The following is a 19,305-nucleotide window of genomic DNA, read 5'->3' on the forward strand; positions in this document are numbered from 1 at the left end:
CCGATAAAATAAGAGTACGCCTAGTAATACAACAACAGGGTCTATCAATACCACAAACACAAAAGGAAAAGAGAAGACATAGATAAAGCTTCAAGTTGCAGTATCTTGACTGACCCCCTCTGGCGTCCCAAGAGCAGAAGGACCGACTGGGTCTTCGGTAGCAGCAACAGTCGGGTCTTCCACCGAAGTAGAGACAAGAGAGTCCACAGCAGGAGGCGGAGGAACATCTCTATTCCTGACTTCATCGGTCTTCTCTTCCTCGACGGGCTGCAACGACGACGTCTCCTCGGCTCTATTCTATCATCCTCTTCGCCTTCTCGTCCTTCAGAAGAAGAATCCAAGACAAGGACCGGTTCCTCGATGCCTACGTTCCCGGTCTCTTCCTCTCGAACCGGAGTGTTGCCCATCTCAGGTTTGTCCTTCCCGGGGACCTCCTCCAGGTTCTCGTTCTCTGGCTGTCCACCAGGGCCACCTCCCTCCGGGACCCCGACATGCTCAGCCGGGACTGATGTGACATCGACCAATGTCTCCTCCGATGGCTCCTCGGTAATTTTGAGCGAGGTGATGAGCTGAGAAATCGTCCTCGGTCCAATCAAATCTACGTTTGATCCATAAGGATCAAACGACGCTCTAAACCTGTCCTCGACGAAACAAGAAGGGAGAACCAGCGGAGAAAGAGTGAGGTTGCTATCAGACAGCGGACCTACACAGAACTTCGTAGCCTCCGCCTCGTAGAGTTTCTCCTGCTCGGCAAAAACGTCGATCATTTCTTGCGGAATCTCCGTCCCACTTGCCTTTATCATCTCGAGGCACTTCCTCGTCCCCGAAGCTTGACCGTACAGATTCTTCGCTTTCCCAAAGGCATCCAAGCGAGTTAAATGGTCGCACACGTGACCAAAGCAGCGGTTTGCCTTCTCGGTCATAGCAGCTTCGACTCTTTCCCTCTCACGAGTAACCTCGAGTCCCCGGGAGTCTCTCAAGCGTTGCCTCTCCAGGATCAATTTCTCAACCGCAGCGTCCCTTTCCTCAAGCACCTCAGTCTTCTCCTTTTCAAGGGTCACAGTCTCTTGCTCCAGACGAGTGTTCTCTCGGGCAAGCTCTTTCTTGGCCGCGCAGGCGGATTTGAGCTTACCATCCAGCTCTTCGAACTTCACCCGAAGAACTTCTTTCTCCTTCGCAGCCTTCAATCTTGCTTGAGCGAGCTTCTCCGAAGATCCCAACTGAATCATCGTCTGCTTCAGGGCGCTGTCGTATTTCTCGACAAGGAAGTTCATGCTCCCGTCGCTCTGTAAAACGACAAACACGGACCACATGAGATGGACGAACCCAATAAATCAAAGAAGGAGATGAAAGGTGAAAGGTAGCGCAGATACCCGCGCTCTCGAGGAAGCATCATCGATGTATTCATTCCTGAAATAAAGGTCTTCCAGTTGCGGCATCTCCTTCGTCCCACCACGAATTTGACGCGTCAGCTCCGCGCACCTAAGGGGATTAAGGATCAGGGGAGTCATCTCGTTGTAAGAGAACTCGACGCGATCAGGGAATTCAACCCTCTTTCTCTTCGCTACGGAACCTTCGGATCCAGACCTTTTTCTCGCAGAAGAGTCTGGAGTAGACCTCGCGGGCTCACCACTAGAACCTCCTTCTCGCGAGCAGGTTTTCCTCCTTTCCTCTGACAGTTTTCCAGGAGTACCACTGGCCTCCCCAAAAGTGTCGACTATGGCCACGTCAGCAGCGTTCGCGTCGGAGGTAGAAGGACGGGGCTCTGCCTCAACAGACCTCTTAGTCCTCTTCCTCGGGTGACCATCTGATGCCACCCCGACTAAAACGGCCTCTTGTCCTTCTGCCCCGCCACGAGACCTTTTTCTCCCATCCTTCTTCTTTTTGGACTTCGAACCTTCGGAAGTCGCATCGAGGGGAGCAGACTCTTCGGGAGGAACCTCGTCAGTCGCTCCCACCTTAGTCCTTTTGGTCTTTTTCTTCTTCTTGGGGCCAGAAGCAGAAGTCTCTGCCGTCCCCGCCTGATCGGTTGCAATAGGGCCCTCCTCTCTGGAGGCTCCTTCTCTGGAGGCCCCTTCTCGGGAGGTTCCACCACCTTCAGAAGTGACGTCAACTCCAGAGTTAGACGGTCCCTGAGGATCGACTGAAGTCGACTTCTTCGTGAGCAATTGCAGCTTTCCTTTTAACAGAGCGCTTAGATCCGGAAATCCGTCCATTTCTCTGGCTTTGTCAAGAAGTTTCTGTTGTTTACGAGTAAACAAAGGGAGGCGCGATTTACGGGGACCGAGAACGCAAGGAAGCCTCGACTCCCAATCAACTGCAAAAGGGGAGAATCAACGTGAAAAATCACAAAAAGAAACTCGAGTAGGCCCTAAAAACAATCAGCATGCTTACCTCTAGCGATCCTAGCTTGTTGGCGACGTATCCAGTCCCGACTAAGATCCAGCTAACGAAGTTGACTATGCGCCGCGATCGCTTGAGCACTTTCGAAAAACTTCTCGGGATAGGCGATCGTATTCGGATGACGAACTGCAAATACAAGGATAAGAAAAGTTAGAACTAATGACTAAAACAAAACTCCAACATACGAGTCTCTACCTAGTTGCTGGTTCCACAGAACGCGGTAGTCGTCCCCCGGCGGCTCTTCGAAAGCACGTTCATCAGACTTCACGAAGAAATACGCGCGTTGCCAATCCTGCGTCTTATTTTGATGACCGGTCAAGACATTGTAGTTCGAACGCATTTTCACCGAGAAGATCCCGTTCGGCTCCGCCTTCGTGAAAGTCAACTCCTCGAAGACCCTCACGCTCATCGAGATGTCCATCTCAGCTACCATTACCATTAGCATGACGGCTATTCGCAGTGACCCGTTCAAAAGTTGAGAGATGGCGATGTCTCGGCGGAATGCGTAGGACGTCACTAACCGGGGAATCGGTAACCATAGCTTCGTATGATCCCCAAAATAGGACTCATACACACATTGGTAACTGACCGGAGGCGACCAGGGACCCTGCTCGGCAGACAGGATGATGTAAGTAACGCCGGCACCACCGCTCGCCCTTAACAGATCCCTCACGGTATGATGAGAAGCAGAAGATCCAAACACGTTCCCCCACGACTGAGCCCACGGGTCCCGTAGCAGTCCGGGTGGCAGCGGGGCAAGCTCTTCGAAGATCCCACCAGGATGGTAAACAGTTGGGCGACAGTCTATCTGGTCGAAACAAACTCTCTCGCGGACCTGTCTCGAACGAGTCGGAGACCGATCAGACTCATCAGTGTCACCACGTTCGGAGCCAGTCGCAGTATCGCCTTGATATCTCCCTCTATCCTCGCTTCCGCTCACATCACTGCTCCCGGCTTCAACACGATCGGCGTCTTCATCACGAATCATCCTATGAGCATCAGCGACCAAAAGACGCTGAGATAGAGTCATGTTTTCCGTGTCCCGAACAGCATCGCGATGAATCAAGTCGAAATCGTCCAGAGGACTGCCGGGCGCTGACACATCTCTGGTCGGACTCGGAGAATCTGCGATGTCCTTCCCTTTCTCTTCTCACGACAATCGACTTCTCGGAGGCATATTCCTTAATTCAGGGGATGACTACAACCGCCGAACTATACCAACGAGTCTATACGAAGAAAAACCTATCTAGAGAGAGAAAGCAAAAGTAGAGAGAAAGGAGAGAAAACGGGATACCTGAATCTGCAGAAAAGAATGACGAAAGCAAAGGAAAGAGGTCTATTTATAGCAAAAATCAAGGCACGTTCTCCGAGCACAATCATTAGGTCTATGCAGGCCTAAATAGACCTCAAAAGGCCGCCTAAATGCCCAGAAACCTACTCGCGATGGTTCGGTTTTTCGCTCGAACCAATTTTCAATTAGGTTGTCAGGCCGGAATCAATTCCTGGTCTTGATTTAAACCGATCCCCGGTTAACCAACAAAACCGATCCCCGTCGCTTTATCCGAAATGATGTATCGCCCGTGTAAACTGCATCTCATCGTAAAGATTGAGAAGTGAAAGCACGCATCAACGACTCAACATTACTCGAAGCGACTAGAGACGCTCACGGGATGTCATGCGACTAAAAGCACATACTGACGACTAAACGGGAAGGGTTATCCTTTGCATTAGAGCATGTTATCCGAATAAACCTGACCCACAAATTCACTGTAGGAGATGGATTACATCCCTCCACAAGGCCCATCGAATAACAGGCCTTAATCCAGCAAGTCGGATCGATTTGGTCGGCTCGGTAGCTAAACCTATCGGCTTGACCTTAGAGTACTTTTAGCCGGTCGAGTAAGTCGGCTAAAAGTGCCCGGCTTGGAGGGAGCCTTGTTCAGGCCCGTATACTCGGCTCTCGCATCAAGGCCCAAAGGGGCACGGAATTAGGGCATCAGGGGGGAGGAAGTCCTATAAGAAGGGAAAAGTAAGCAACAAGAAGGGGACTTTTGGACCATTGAACACACTGAGCGGCTAGATCTAGGGTTTTAGGCTATCTCTTTGATCTTGTTATTCTTCGATCTTGTCGCTCTTGAATCTTCTTGTCACTCTTGTAATCCTTCAAACCAAATCTAAATAAAACGTCTTTAGCCATCCCATTTCTAACTTCTTCCATCTTAGTCGACTGAATCCCGTTCAAACACCGAAGTAAGAGAGGAATGGGAAAATGTGTATGGTCCACTCAGATATTCCTACAAATCTTTATAAAAAGCGACAAAAGGGTTCAGTAGACATGAATTTCTTGGGAAAGGAGGTTTTGGTGAAGTCTACAAAGGAACACTCCCTAAGAACATTGAGCTGAGAGAAGTGGCTGTGAAGAAAGTATCACATGACGGTGAACAAGGTATGAAGCAATTTGTCGCAGAGATCGTGTGCATGAAGAGTTTAAAACACCGGAGCTTAGTTCCACTTCTTGGGTATTGCAGGAGGAAACATGAGTTATTACTTGTCTCTGAGTACATGCCAAATGGTAGCCTTGATGATTACTTGTTTAATCATGATAAACCGACACTATCCTGGCGGAGAAGATTTGCAATTCTCAAAGACATCTCCTTAGCTCTTAATTACATACATACAGAAGCTGACCATGTTGTTATACACAGAGATATCAAATCTTCTAACGTTATGTTGGACGCAGAGTTTAATGGAAGGTTGGGAGATTTTGGTATGTCCAGGTTATATGAAAGAGGGACTGATCCAACCACAACAGCTGCAGTTGGGACTGTTGGTTACATGGCTCCTGAGCTTACAACATTTGGAGCATCCACCGTGACTGATGTATACGCTTTTGGTGTTTTCTTGCTTGAAGTAACTTGTGGGAGGAGACCTGTGGAGCTTCGTGTGCCGGTTGAAAAACGTTTTCTGATCAAATGGGTTTGTGAATGCTGGAGAGGGTCCTCTTTGCTTGATGCTGTAGATCCAAAGTTGACAGAATTCTCATCCAGAGAAGTCAAGCGGGTTCTGAAAATTGGGTTGCTCTGTGCAAACCTTGCTCCAGATGCAAGACCGTCCATGGAACAAGTGGTGCAGTACTTAAACGGAAACCTAGCATTGCCCGAGTTTTGGCCATATTCTCCTGGAATTGGAGCTCTCACTCCAACAACGCTTTCACCAGAACAGCTCTCGCTCGAATCAGTATCACTGTCTTCTTCCTTATGCAACACCTCAATGTTTATTACTCATACAGTTCTCTACGGGAGTGGATGAGGAAAGTTTCTAACAACTTCCCTCATCATCTTTGGCCTCTTGACTCTTGCCATGGACTGTTATTCAACCATTTCTATTCGATGTTTGTTTCATTGTATGCTTGCACATGTTCATAAATGACATCCTCCATCAAGTTTCACTGGTAGAACGATGAAACGGAACTGGTTTTGTGAAATTTTTTTATAGCTACTTTACTAAATACTTTGACAATCAGTTGTTATTGTCACTCTTTATTCAAGGCATGAGCCAATTATAGATTAAAGACACTCAAACATTAGAGATTTTCCGAACTTTAACTTTGTCTTAGGTTCATCAGTTGTTGTCTCTTTGACAACCGTTGGTTCTGTAGTGAGAGAGCTGGTACACAATAGGGTTATGTTTCTATGACTTGTTGCTGCGTTTGAGTCTGGAAGATTCAGAAAAGTGCAAAGTAGAAACCTTGGGTTCAGAGGTAGGCTTTGTTTCGCCTACTTGTCATTGGTTTTGTCTTGCTTCTGTTAATCGATTTGAATTACACCGACAAGAGTTTGGTTGACTTAAATCTCTTATATATTAATTGAGAGACATTATAACATTTTTTCGTAGTTACGTATTACTAGTAGGATGATTTTTAAAATCTTTAGAAAAATAAGTAGGTCTAAACATATATTATACGTTTTATTAAACTAAATATCAAATTGATTAGTAGTGTACAAATGAATATTCTTCATTTTTTCCTTAAATAAAAACTATGAAATTGTCTAATATGATTACCATATATATGATAATTAATGATTATGAATAATAAAAATTTGATAACAATTTTTGTATCATCTCTCATTTTCTTAATTTTATATTACTAAAATATATTAAACAATCACATCACTACAAGAAAACAGCGGCATACTGAGGGAAAAAATCGTCGGTATGTCGTCGGAATAACGCTATTCCAACGACATACCGACGAAAAAAGTCCTCGGAAATAACTCCTCGGAAATTCATCTTTCCTCGGAAATCCCTCGGAAATTTCCGACGGAATTCCGAGGATTTTTTTCATCGGAAATTCCTCGGAATATTCCGAGGAATATGTCGTCGGAATATTCCGAGGGATACACTTCCTCGGAATATTTCCAAAATTCAAAAAAAAAATTATAAATTTATTTTTTAAAATTGAAATTCAAAAATATAAAATTAAAATTGAAATAGAAAACATATTTAAAATACAAAAAATAATAAAATAGTTTTTATAAATAAAAAAATATTTTATAAATACAAAATTAGTTTTAATAAATATAAATATTTTTATAAATATGAAATCATCTTTTTATAAATACAAAATAGTTTTTATAAATACAAAAAATAATAAAATAGTGTTTATAAATAAAAAAATGTTTTATAAATACAAAATTAGTTTTAATAAATATAAATATTTTTATAGATATGAAATCATCTTTTTATAAATACAAAATAGTATTTATAAATACAAAAAATAATAAATAGTGTTTATAAATCAAAAAATGTTTTATAAAAACAAAATTAATTTTAAAATATGAAATCATCTTTTATAAATCCAAAAAACGAATTTATATACAAAGAACGTTTTGTATATTTAAAAATAGTTTTTATAAATACAAAAATAAAAAAATAGTGTTTATAAATCAAAAAAATGTTTTATAAATACAAAATTATTTTTAATAAATATAAATATTTTTATAAATATGAAATCATCTTTTATAAATCCAAAAATCGAATTTATATACAAAAACGTTTTGTAAAATCGAATTTATATAAACGTTTTGTAAATACAAAAATAATAAACAATTTATAAAAAAAATTCTAAATCAATTCAACACAACCAAATCACAATTCTAAACCTATTACACAACAAATCACAATCCTACCCAATCACCCTAACAAAAATCTATCAAAAAACTTCTAAAATCATCAAATCTACTTAAAAACCTAACAAATAGGACCTAAGAGAGTGGGATAAGGCCCTTACATGATTTGTAAAGGAATGGAAAGGATTTGCCGGAGAGATCGTCGCGAGAGAAGGTGGAGAACGCCGGAAGGAGAGAGAGATCGCCGGAGAGGAAGAAGAGAGAAATGGGGAAGAAGAGAGAAATGGGGAAGAAGATGCGGTTCGAGTTTATAAAACCTTGGGTCTGACGGATATTTTCCGTCGGAATTTTCTCAGTATTTTCAATTTCAATTTTCGCAAAATATTTGGCGGCTTGTTTGCCCGGTTAAATGAAAATATTCCGAGGAAATTACGACGGCCACTTAAATATCCGTCGGAATTTCCTCGGAATATTTTCATTAATTCGAGGAAAAAGAATATCATGTGCATGTATTTCTATTAATTTATATTGTTCCTCGGAATATTCCGAGGAAATACCTAGGAACTAGTGTTTGGGGTTTCAAAACATCAATTTTTTTTGCCGTATTTCATTTCTTATACAATTGTAATGCATACCATTGAAGATTCTTTGTATAGATGAGCATAAACCATGAAATAACAAATTTCAAAACGAATTGTATGTATTCCCTTTACCGTTCATTAAAGTGTATAAGTGTTTCTCTTATGTTGTGGGGATTTCGTTCATACAATCGGAAAAGTGTTTATTATAGGGTAATGAACAAATTTTTGACTTCATAATGAACGTAAGACACTTAATAAGGGTTATATAGGTGTTATTCAAACCGCAAAACGTTGTTTTCGGTTTAAAAACCCTATTTCCTCGGAATTTCCTCGGAATATTCCGAGGGAATTCCGAGGAAACCCTTTTCTTCCCCAGAATTTCCTCGGAATATTTCGAGGAAATTCTGAGGAACTAGTGTTTGGGGTTTCAAAATCTCGAATGTTTTTTTATAAACGGATCGATCGATGTATTTATGTCCAAAAACGCATCGATCGATCACTAAGATGGACCAAAGCGTAACAATGTGATCGATCGATGAGATTATCCCATCGATCGATCAAGGATATCAAGTGTTCCTCGGAATTTCCTCGGAATATTCCGAGGAAATTCTGAGGAACTAGTGTTTGGGGTTTCAAAATCTCGAATGTTTTTTCATAAACGGATCGATCGATGTATTTATGTCCAGAAACGCATCGATCGATCACTATGATGGACCAAAGCGTAACAATGTGATCGATCGATGAGATTATCCCATCGATCGATCAAGGATATCAAGTGTTCCTCGGAATTTCCTCGGAATATTCCGAGGAAATTCTGAGGAACTAGTGTTTGGGGTTTCAAAATCTCGAATGTTTTTTTATAAACGGATCGATCGATGTATTTATGTCCAAAAACGCATCGATCGATCACTATGATGGACCAAAGCGTAACAATGTGATCGATCGATGGGTATATGTCCAAAAACGCATCGATCGATCACTAGTTCGTCGGAATTTCCTCGGAATATTCCGACGGATTGATGTTTCCTCGGAATTCCGTCGGTATATTCCGAGGAAATTCCGAGGAAACTCAAATTTTGGGTTTCCTTGGAATTTCCTCGGAAATTCCTCGGGAAATTCCGAGGATTTCATTTTCCGTCGGAATGTCCGTCAGAATACCGATGTTTTCTTGTAGTGCATTAAACATATAATAAAAATTTTAGATTTTCACATAGAAATTTTTGTGATCAATCGTTTAATTTTTTTGTTATAACATGATGGAAATGAAAAATTGTATGAATATGAAATTCATTTAATAGATACTCATATTAAATATATATATATATATATATATATATATATATATATATTAATATCGTTTAAATAAAACTATATACCATATAAAAATATGCTAATTTCTAAACCTGCATTGAAAAAATACAGAGACTTTAATATCTTAATTTTGAAATTTGCATTGAAAAAATTCAGATTGAAAATTTTGTGATTAATGATTTTAAATTTATTGTTACAACAAATAAACAAATGTTAATAAAATTATATGAATAGGGAGTCACAATAATAAATATTTATATTAAAATATATTATATATCTATGTAAATATCATTGAAATTTAATTATATCTCATATAAAATAAATAAAATGATTTTTTTATTTGTTTTCAAAAATTTATTGTAAATAAACAAGATGTATTGTTTTGATATATATATATGTATACTCTAATTCAATTATATATGTATTATGTAAATGAACATAAAATAAATAATAATATGTAAAAATTATTTGTATACACAATGTTCATCCCGCGCAAAACATATATATTAACCTAGTTAAAAATTAATACTAATGCAGCCTTGTTCTAAAAATCGCTACACTCTAGCAATTTATTTATTATTTAAAAAATCAGGAAATATTCATGAACTTTTTTGTATATACATTATTGTATAAAGAAAAATATTTTTAAGATTCATAAATTTGTAAATGAATACCAAACTAAATCGGTTTTACTTCTTTAAATCCTTTATATACTAAAGCAAAATTCATATTACCAATTATAATTTGCCACATAATTCATATTTACAGAATTAAGAAAAATAAATTAAAAAAATATAATGCTAAAAGAGAAAAAATAACAGAAACCGTGGAACTGTTTGAAAAAAAAGCAGCCCACGACCCATAATTCTTTCTTTGTCCACGATCCTTTTCTTTTCCAAACTATGAAGATCCTAAGGTTCAATAAACAAACAGCAGAGAAATTTCCAATTGGATTATGTATCATAGGGGCAGGAACATGAACTCTTGGAGATGGCAAAAACAGTGCGGACTTGGGAACGTTAATTAAATCTAAGAGAAAATTAACATAGACATATATTAGCAACTACATTTTTGTATTATTACAGTCTGCAATACAAAATTTATTTTCAGATGTTTGATATTCAATCACATGCAATTATGAAAAGAAATTACGTTTAACTCTATGCATCACTGAGGCAATCAAATATGTTAATGATTTTCGTGATATCTTTGTTCTGTAAGTATATATACATCATGCATTTCGTTCTTAGTTATGTATAACTGATATTTATTTTATATGTAATCAAAAATATTTCGATGTGTAGCATGGAATCAATACTAGTTTACATCTAATACGTAATGCAAAACATAAGAATATAATTCATTCAAAAGAGAAACAAAATATATTGTTTTGATCTTGATAATAAAATATAAGTGTACTTATTTCTTTGTTGTGTTAGAGGGACCTGTTTCTATGAGATTCCCCTTGGTCTAATTCCACGCCTTATGACGCAAGGAGAGTCGGCGTGGCATCAAGTAAAGATTTAGGGAAGTATAGAAAAATTTCCTTCTGGGGTATTCCGAAGGTGTAACCTAGGCAACGAAAAGGGGCCCGATACTTCAACTAGAGGAGCGACCAGTTGATTCACCAAATCCCGATCCAGCGTCACACGTTCTTCAGGTCCAAAGGGATCCAGTGCCCAACTACCGACTCCTCCCGGAATTTCGTTATCGGAGCTGAGCCTGGAAAGGCCGTTAGTGGACACCCACTACTTTTCACCGGTTAGAGAAGCCCTCTTTAATACATTAAGAAAAGATGTTCACAGATCCTATCAATGCAATGAAATAATCATCCCTTCCTATTAGTTTGTCCTGTCAAATAGAAAGAAAAATAAGACCCCAAAAGAGAAAGAGCCCGTTGGAGGGTGAAGGGTGGAGGTTTACATTCAACCGAGACAAAGTGGTTTATAATTGAATCTCAGAGGCATTCTTATCATTTGGTAGATCCAAGTCCATGACTTAGTTCGGGTTCATTCGGAGCTTTGGCAACCACCGTAGGAGAGGTGTGATGTATGTACATGCACCCATTTCAAGGGGGTGCAGATATGTCAATATGTATATAAATTAACTGGTTTATAACTTATCAAGTTTCGACTGAGTAAATGGATGAATAACTGTAAATTTGGGCCAAAATGGGTTTATAGCGGGAAAGTAACGATTAATCGGTTAAAAGTTTTACTTATTATCCAGCCGTGTTTTTCATTTCTTCTATAATTATTATAATGCGCTTATAATTTTCTTTCACATTTATAAATGGTCAAGACGAATAGTATAATTGTTTTGTGATGAGGAATTGTTGTATATTTTATGGTTATGGGTTTATTCCTCATGTAGAGTTAATCTTTGTTAATGGTAATCACATAACCCAACAATGGACAACAGAAAATTTGTTTGTTAATTGCTATAGATTGAAATAAGCTTCTCTCTTATGTCATTAATTCTAGTTATGAATAGATTTATAAGATGTCCACAACTTGTTCTCATTTAAGGTTTTATCTGTCACATTTATGCATATTCAAGTCAACTTGTATTTTATTTTTATATAGTGAGGAAGGTTGTACTCTGCTTACAATATTGTTCCTTAGAATTTCAGTTATTTTCTATTGATTGTGAGTCGCGTGACAGTCACAAACTGTTGAATCCATTAATAGCCATTAGGCTTTAATGAAATGTGTGAAAAGCAAATGACTTGGGCCTGTGTATTTAACGGTCCAAAGAATCATTATTTATGATGTAAAGGGATTTGTCCCACATCGCTTAGAGGAAGAAAAGTTGAGCAATATATATATGTTCACTTACCATGAAAGTTTAAACAGTTTGGAGAGAGAGCAGAGCTCCCGCGCCGCCGCCGCCGTCCGGCCGGCTCGGCTGGGCTTGGGTCTTGGTGGAGGTTTTGCCATTTATTTTGAGAAAAAACAGTATGCAATTTTATTTAAAACGACAAGTAGTTTGTCTAGAAAATAAAAACGTCATGCATTTTATCCTCTCGAAAGTTTTAAACGAGATAAGAAAGAGTCTTGAGGAAAAAGTTTCGGAACTCAACTTCCCTCGGTCTCCGCGAGATTCTCGCCCACGTGCAGCAGCTGTTGCGGGAAGTGGGTCTTCTCCGTCTCTTTATATTTCACCTCTCCTCTTCCTTCATTGCTTAACGTTTTTACACATCAAACCAACAGCGAAAATCCCTTAGCGTAAGCCTTAAATGCGAGAGTGTTTCGTAGAGTTTATAGTTCGATAGGGAGATCACGAGTGAGGCGTGATTCGTCTGCCATGGTTGTATCCTGGGACTATATTCGTACAGTCCCGTCTCACTAACGGAGCGAATATTTTGAGTTAAGGAAAGAGATCATATCTCGACTCCATGTCTCTTTGCGAATACGATTTCTTATCGTTCTTGTATTCGCCTATTACATTCGTCTATTTCCTTAACATAGCTTTTATTTTATCGTTTATGTCAGTCTGGTTTTCTGGTTTCAACAATCTTAACTCAAAATTGCTTTATGTCTAAAGCTCAAATCGGGTTGAAGAATGATTATAAAAACAGGTTTTGGAACCGTGTTTGCGATTTGCTTTCTAGCACTTCCGCGAAACGTTTATTCTTATTTCATAACGGGGTTTGCGATTTGCTTTCTAGCACTTCCGCGAAACGTTTTTTCTTATTTCGTAACGTGTTTGCGATTTGCTTTTTAGCACTTCTGCGAAACGTTTATTGTTTATTTCATTACGCTTTGTGGATTGCTTTGTAGCATTTTTTGCAAAATGTTTTTTGATAATGGTTTCTAAGTGAGTTTATGAAACATTCTAAGTCTATAAAAATGGTTTCTGCGAACGCTTCTAAGCGAGCTTGCAAAACGTTTTCTCAAGATTTTCTCAAGACTTATATCGATATAATTTGGTTCAAACACCAAAAATGAACATCGATTATAGACTATTATTTTCCTTAAAATAATATATTATTTGTTGAATGGAGTACTAATCCGTTTTTTCATGTTTTCTCTACAGAAAAATGACAAATGATAACAACACCCCCATTGACACCACGGATGTCATTCAGACTCCACTCAACGCTGCAGCAACTGATGCAACTGGCGTGACAACCGCTGCAGCAACAACGAGCACTATCCTCCCTGTGGGAAATGATGCTGATGAAACCACTCGCCGTAGCCTATTCGGTGCTGGTCTTTATCAGACGGGTTCAGTATCAGCAACTGCAAGTGGTCCGGTGGCAGTTCAAACTCCTCCGGCTGTACCTAGCTTGTTCACTCAAGGGCTGATGCCAGACAAGTTTGATGGCAAAGGCTTCAAAACGTGACAGAAGAAGATGATGTTCTTCCTGACAACGATGAAACTGGACAAGTTCATCCAGGAGGACAAGCCCCTGATTCCGTACGGGATTGATGATGTTCACAGTCTTGCAACTGTTGACATATGGGTGCATTCCGACTTCATATGCAAAGGTTACATTTTGGGTCGTCTCATTGACCCATTGTACCGTGTATACTGTGAGATCCCCACGGCGAAAGAGCTATGGAGATCACTGGACAAGAAGTACAGAGGTGAGGACGCTGGCTGCCAGAAGTATGTGGTCTCAAAGTTCCACGACTTCAAAATGGTGGATTCAAAACCCATCATGGATCAGGTGGAAGCGCTTCAGCTCATTTGCCATGAAATCGCTGCTGAAAGAATGTCCATCTGCGAGACATTCACAGCTCTCAGCTTCATTGAAAAGCTTCCTCCAAGCTATGCGGATTTCAAGAACTACTTGAAGCACAAGAAGAAGAAGATGGGGCTCGAGGAGCTCATCATGAGGCTTCAGATGGAATCCAGAAACCGAATTGCTGACAAGGTCACTGCTAAGGAGCACAGTGTCAACATGGCTGAGCACAAAGGCAAAGGAAAGGCACACGCCCATTCTCCTGCCAAGCCTTCCAAAACTACTGCAGCCCTGAAGACTTCTGGAAAAAAACTTCAAGAACAAAGGCATTGAAATCAATGCGAATGCGAATGTGGAAAAGTTCAAGGGGAAATGTCACTACTGCCACAAAGTGGGACACAAGACAGTTGAGTGTCGCAAAAAGATCAAGGATGAGAAGGCTCAGGCAAATCTCACAGAGGAGGATCTCGTTGCTGTGGTGACTGAAGCCAACATGGTTGAAAGCAGCAACCCCAAGGAATGGTGGTATGACACTGGTACAACCACCCACATTTGCACCGATAGGGCGATGTTCAGCACCTATCAGAAAAGCATGACTGAGGAGAAGCTCAAGATGGGAAACACTGCAGTCTCCAAGATTGAAGGACGCGGCAATGTGATTTTGAAGATGACATCTGGACATGAGGTCACTCTGACGAATGTGAAGCATGTGCCTGACATGAGGAAGAACCTGGTCTCGGGAACCTTGCTCAGCAAGAATGGATTCGCCACAAATTTTGAGGCGGCCAAGCTCGTGATTAGGAAAAATGGGATGTATTTGGGAAGAGGGTATGTTAAGGGTGGACTTGTCAAGTTGAATGTAATGACAGTCCCTCCGAAAGTTGTAGCTTCAAAAGTTTCAATGAATAAGAAAGAGCCAGTTGCTTATTTGGTTGAGTCTTTTAATATATAGCATGAAAGATTAGGCCATGTAAACTACAAGTCTATACAAAGATTAATGAATTTAAATCTAATTCCTAAATGCAAAACAAGTAAACAAAAATGTGAAGTATGCGTACAGGCTAAGCTCACGAAAACGCCATCACCTCGTGTTGAAAGAACAAATAAACCTCTAGATTTAATTCACACAGATTTATATGATTTAAAATACTTACAAACTAGAGGTGGTAAAAAGTACTTTGTGACCTTCATAGATGACTGCACAAAATATTGTTATGTATATTTATTACATAGCAAAGACGAAACCTTAGAAAAATTTAAAGAATTTAAACTCGAGGTCGAAAATCAGCTTAAAACAACTATTAAAGTAGTTAGAAGCGACAGAGGAGGCGAGTATGATGGTCCATTCAATGCATTCTGTAAAGAACATGGAATAATCCATCAAACTACAGCTCCTTACTCACCAGAATCTAATGGAGTTGCTGAACGTAAAAATCGAACTCTAAAAGAGATGATGAATGCAATGTTGCAGGAATCTGGGTTACCCCAGAACATGTGGGGGGAAGCATTGCTTACCACTAATTATATCCTCAACAAAATTCCACACAAAGTAACTGACAAAACTCCATATGAATTATGGAAAGGTAATTTACCTTCGTATAAATACCTCAAAGTGTGGGGGTGCCTGGCAAAAGTTGCAAAACCGCCACCAAAGAAGGTCACTATTGGACCTAAAACAGTGGATTGCATCTTCATCGGATATGCACATAACAGTAATGCTTATCGATTTCTGGTACATAAATCTGAAATATCAGACATTCATGAAAATACAGTCATGGAATCAAGAAATGCATCTTTCTTCGAAAATATTTTTCCATATAAGGAAAAACAAGGTTCAAAACGAACTCGAGAAGAAAGAGACAATGACAAAAACTCAGAAACTGAGACAAACGTCGAGATTTCTATAAATGATATTTCAGAAAATGAAGAAAAAGATGAACCTCGAAGGAGCAAAAGAGCTCGAAAAGAAAAATCTTTTGGAGAAGATTTCCTAATGGCATTTTTAGTAGAAAATGTTCCAAAAACTTTGGCAGAAGCCATGGCTTCACCAGAAGCTCCATTCTGGAATGAAGCAGTCAGGAGTGAATTTGATTCGATCACGCAAAATTATACTTATTACATAACGAATTTACCACCTGGCTGCAAAGCATTAGGGAATAAATGGATAATGACACGAAAACCTGGTGGAAAATACAAGTCTAGGCTTGTAGTTCAAGGATTCCGACAAAAGGAAGGCCTTAACTATTTTGATACATATTCTCCAGTGACGAGAATAACATCAATAAGACTGATGATAGCAATCGCAGCCTTAAGAGACCTAGAAATCCATCAAATGGATGTAAAAACTGCTTTTCTAAGTGGTGATTTAGAAGAGGAAATTTACATGAAACAACCTGAAGGTTTTGTCATTCCCGGACAGGAAGACAAAGTATGTCGACTTGTAAAGTCACTTTATGGGCTTAAACAAGCTCCTAAACAATGGCACGAAAAATTTGACAATACAATGATGTCAAATGGTTTCAAAATAAATGAATGTGACAAATGCATATACTACAAAACTACCAAAAATGCGTATGTTTTGCTATGTCTATATGTAGATGATATGCTCATTATTGGAAGCAATAAAGACATTATCAATCAAACAAAGAACATGCTCAAAGGGACATTTGAGATGAAAGACTTGGGATTAGTAGATGTAATTCTCGGGGTTAAAGTCACAAGAAATTCAAACGGAGTTATCTTAACCCAATCTCATTATGCTGAAACAATATTAGAGAGATTTAAAAATTACTCTAAGAGTACGGCAAAAACTCCGTTAGATCCCCAAATGCACTTGACAAAGAATTCAGGTGAAGCGGTTTCACAAAACGAGTATGCACGTGTGATTGGAAGTCTCATGTACTTGACCAATTGTACTAGACCAGATCTAGCGCATGCAGTAAACGTACTTAGTCGATATACAAGTAATCCAGGTCATACACACTGGAAAGCTATAACGAGGGTACTCAATTACTTGCGCTACACCAAAGATTTTGGGCTTCACTATGGTACAGAACCATCAGTTTTAGAAGGATACAGTGATGCTAACTGGATATCAGATTCCAAAAACTTAAAATCCACGAGTGGATATGTCTTTACACTAGGAGGAGCAGCAATATCATGGAAATCTACCAAACAAACAGTGTTAGCCAGATCTACCATGGAATCTGAGTTCATAGCCTTAGACAAAGCAGCAGAAGAACCTGAATGGCTTAGAAATTTTTTGGAAGATATTCCTATGTGGGAGAAACCTGTGCCAGCCATACGCATACATTGTGATAGTCAACCAGCAATAGCTCGGGCTGAGAATAATCTCTACAATGGTAAATCTCGTCACATCAGAAGACGACATAAAACCATTAGACAACTTATCTCAACTGGTGTAATCACAATAGACTACATCAAATCGACTGACAACCTAGCGGATCTATTTACTAAAGGTTTGCCACGAGATGTTGTTGCTAAATCATCAAAAGAAATGGGTTTAAAGCCTATAACGAATGAGGATGCTTGATTGCAACCCTACCTATCATGACTGGAGATCCCAAGACGTAGGTTCAAAGGGAAAACAAAATCAAGCAGAATCTAACCAAAGCACTTGAGACAAAGTAGTCTCTTCCCAGCTCCTAAGATGAGAAAAGTGCTAACAAATGTGTAAAGGATAAACATAAGCTTTTAATGATTTCATAGCTTCTAAGCGGAGTATTACTCAATACTTTTCATGGTCAATCACCTAATGAGTGTGAAATGGGGCCGTTTCTAGGAGAATGAATGCAAGGCTATATTCTCTAAGTTCACTCATGAAAACCATGAATAGTTCAGGGCCACAATGAACACAATAGAGAACTAAGTTCTACGAGAAAATGAAGCTGTGTTATGCTTGTTGTCTCGGTCTACATAAAACACTGGTTGGTTCAAGACATCATGTTCACCTTCTGGTAAAGTAAACCCGGCAGATATTAACAATGAGTGGTTCAAGGCTTAAAAACGCCACCAACTCAAACACAGTGAATTTTTCACAAACACTCTCAATAAGTTTGTCTAGTCTAGTAAGGATTAGAATAAGTATAGTTTTTTAGAGTCTATCGAGTCTGCATTTAGTCTAGAAGAGTCATTTCTATTCATGTGGGGGATTGTTGGATCCATTAATAGCCATTAGGCTTTAATGAAATGTGTGAAAAGCAAATGACTTGGGCCTGTGTATTTAACAGCCCAAAGAATCATTATTTATGATGTAAAGGGACTTGTCCCACATCACTTAAAGGAAGAGAAGTTGAGCAATATATATATGTTCACTTACCATGAAAGCTTAAACAGCTTGGAGAGAGAGGAGAGCTCCCACGCGCACGCGCGCCGCCGCCGTCCGGCCGGCTCGGCTCGGCGTGGGCGTGGGCGTGGGCTTTGGGTCTTGCATCTTGCGTCTTGGGTCATGCGTCTTGGGTCTTGGGTCTTTGGTCTTGGTGGAGGGCCTCCGGCCCAATAAGACTATTCTTTTTGGACCAAGTTAAGCTCAACGTTTTGCCATTTATTTTGAGAAAAAACAGCATGCAATTTTATTTAAAACGACAAGTAGTTTGTCTAGAAAATAAAAACGTCATGCATTTTATCCTCTCAAAAGTTTTAAACGAGATTAGAGAGAGTCTTGAGGAAGAAGTTTTGGAACTCAACTTCCCTCGATCTCCGCGAGATTCTTGCCCACGTGCAGCAGCTGTTGCGGGAAGTGGGTCTTCTCTGTCTCTTTAAATTTCGCCTCTGCTCTTCCTTCATTGCTTAACGTTTTTACACATCAAACCAACAGCAAAAATCCCTTAGCATAAGTCTTAAATACGAGAGTGTTTCATAGAGTTTATAGTTCGATAGGGCGGTCACGAGTGAGGCGTGATTCATCTGCCATGGTTGTATCCTAGGACTCTATATTCGTACAGTCCCGTCTCACTAACGGAGCGAATATTTTGAGTTAAGGAAAGAGATCATATCTCGACTCCATGTCTCTTTGCGAATACGATTTCTTATCGTTCTTGTATTCGTCTATTACATTCGTCTATTTCCTTAACATCGCTTTTATTTTATCGTTTATGTCAGTCCGGTTTTCCGGTTTCAACACAAACATAGAAGGAAACAATGTTATGGAGAATGATAGATACTATTACGG

At 39.5% G+C, this 19,305-nt stretch overlaps 1 protein-coding gene across 1 annotated transcript; it reads left to right on the top strand.

Moving 5' to 3' along the window:
- The first annotated feature begins 4,851 nt into the window (after positions 1 to 4,851).
- Positions 4,852 to 5,712, top strand: LOC106350498 (L-type lectin-domain containing receptor kinase I.7-like). Its single transcript, XM_022715013.1, has one exon. It carries the CDS (start codon positions 4,852 to 4,854, stop codon positions 5,710 to 5,712), a length of 861 nt encoding a protein of 286 aa, XP_022570734.1.
- Positions 5,713 to 19,305: the final 13,593 nt, after the last annotated feature.

The sequence above is a fragment of the Brassica napus genome, chromosome C9, assembly GCF_020379485.1.
Source record: "Brassica napus cultivar Da-Ae chromosome C9, Da-Ae, whole genome shotgun sequence".
Taxonomy (NCBI): Eukaryota; Viridiplantae; Streptophyta; class Magnoliopsida; order Brassicales; family Brassicaceae; genus Brassica; species Brassica napus.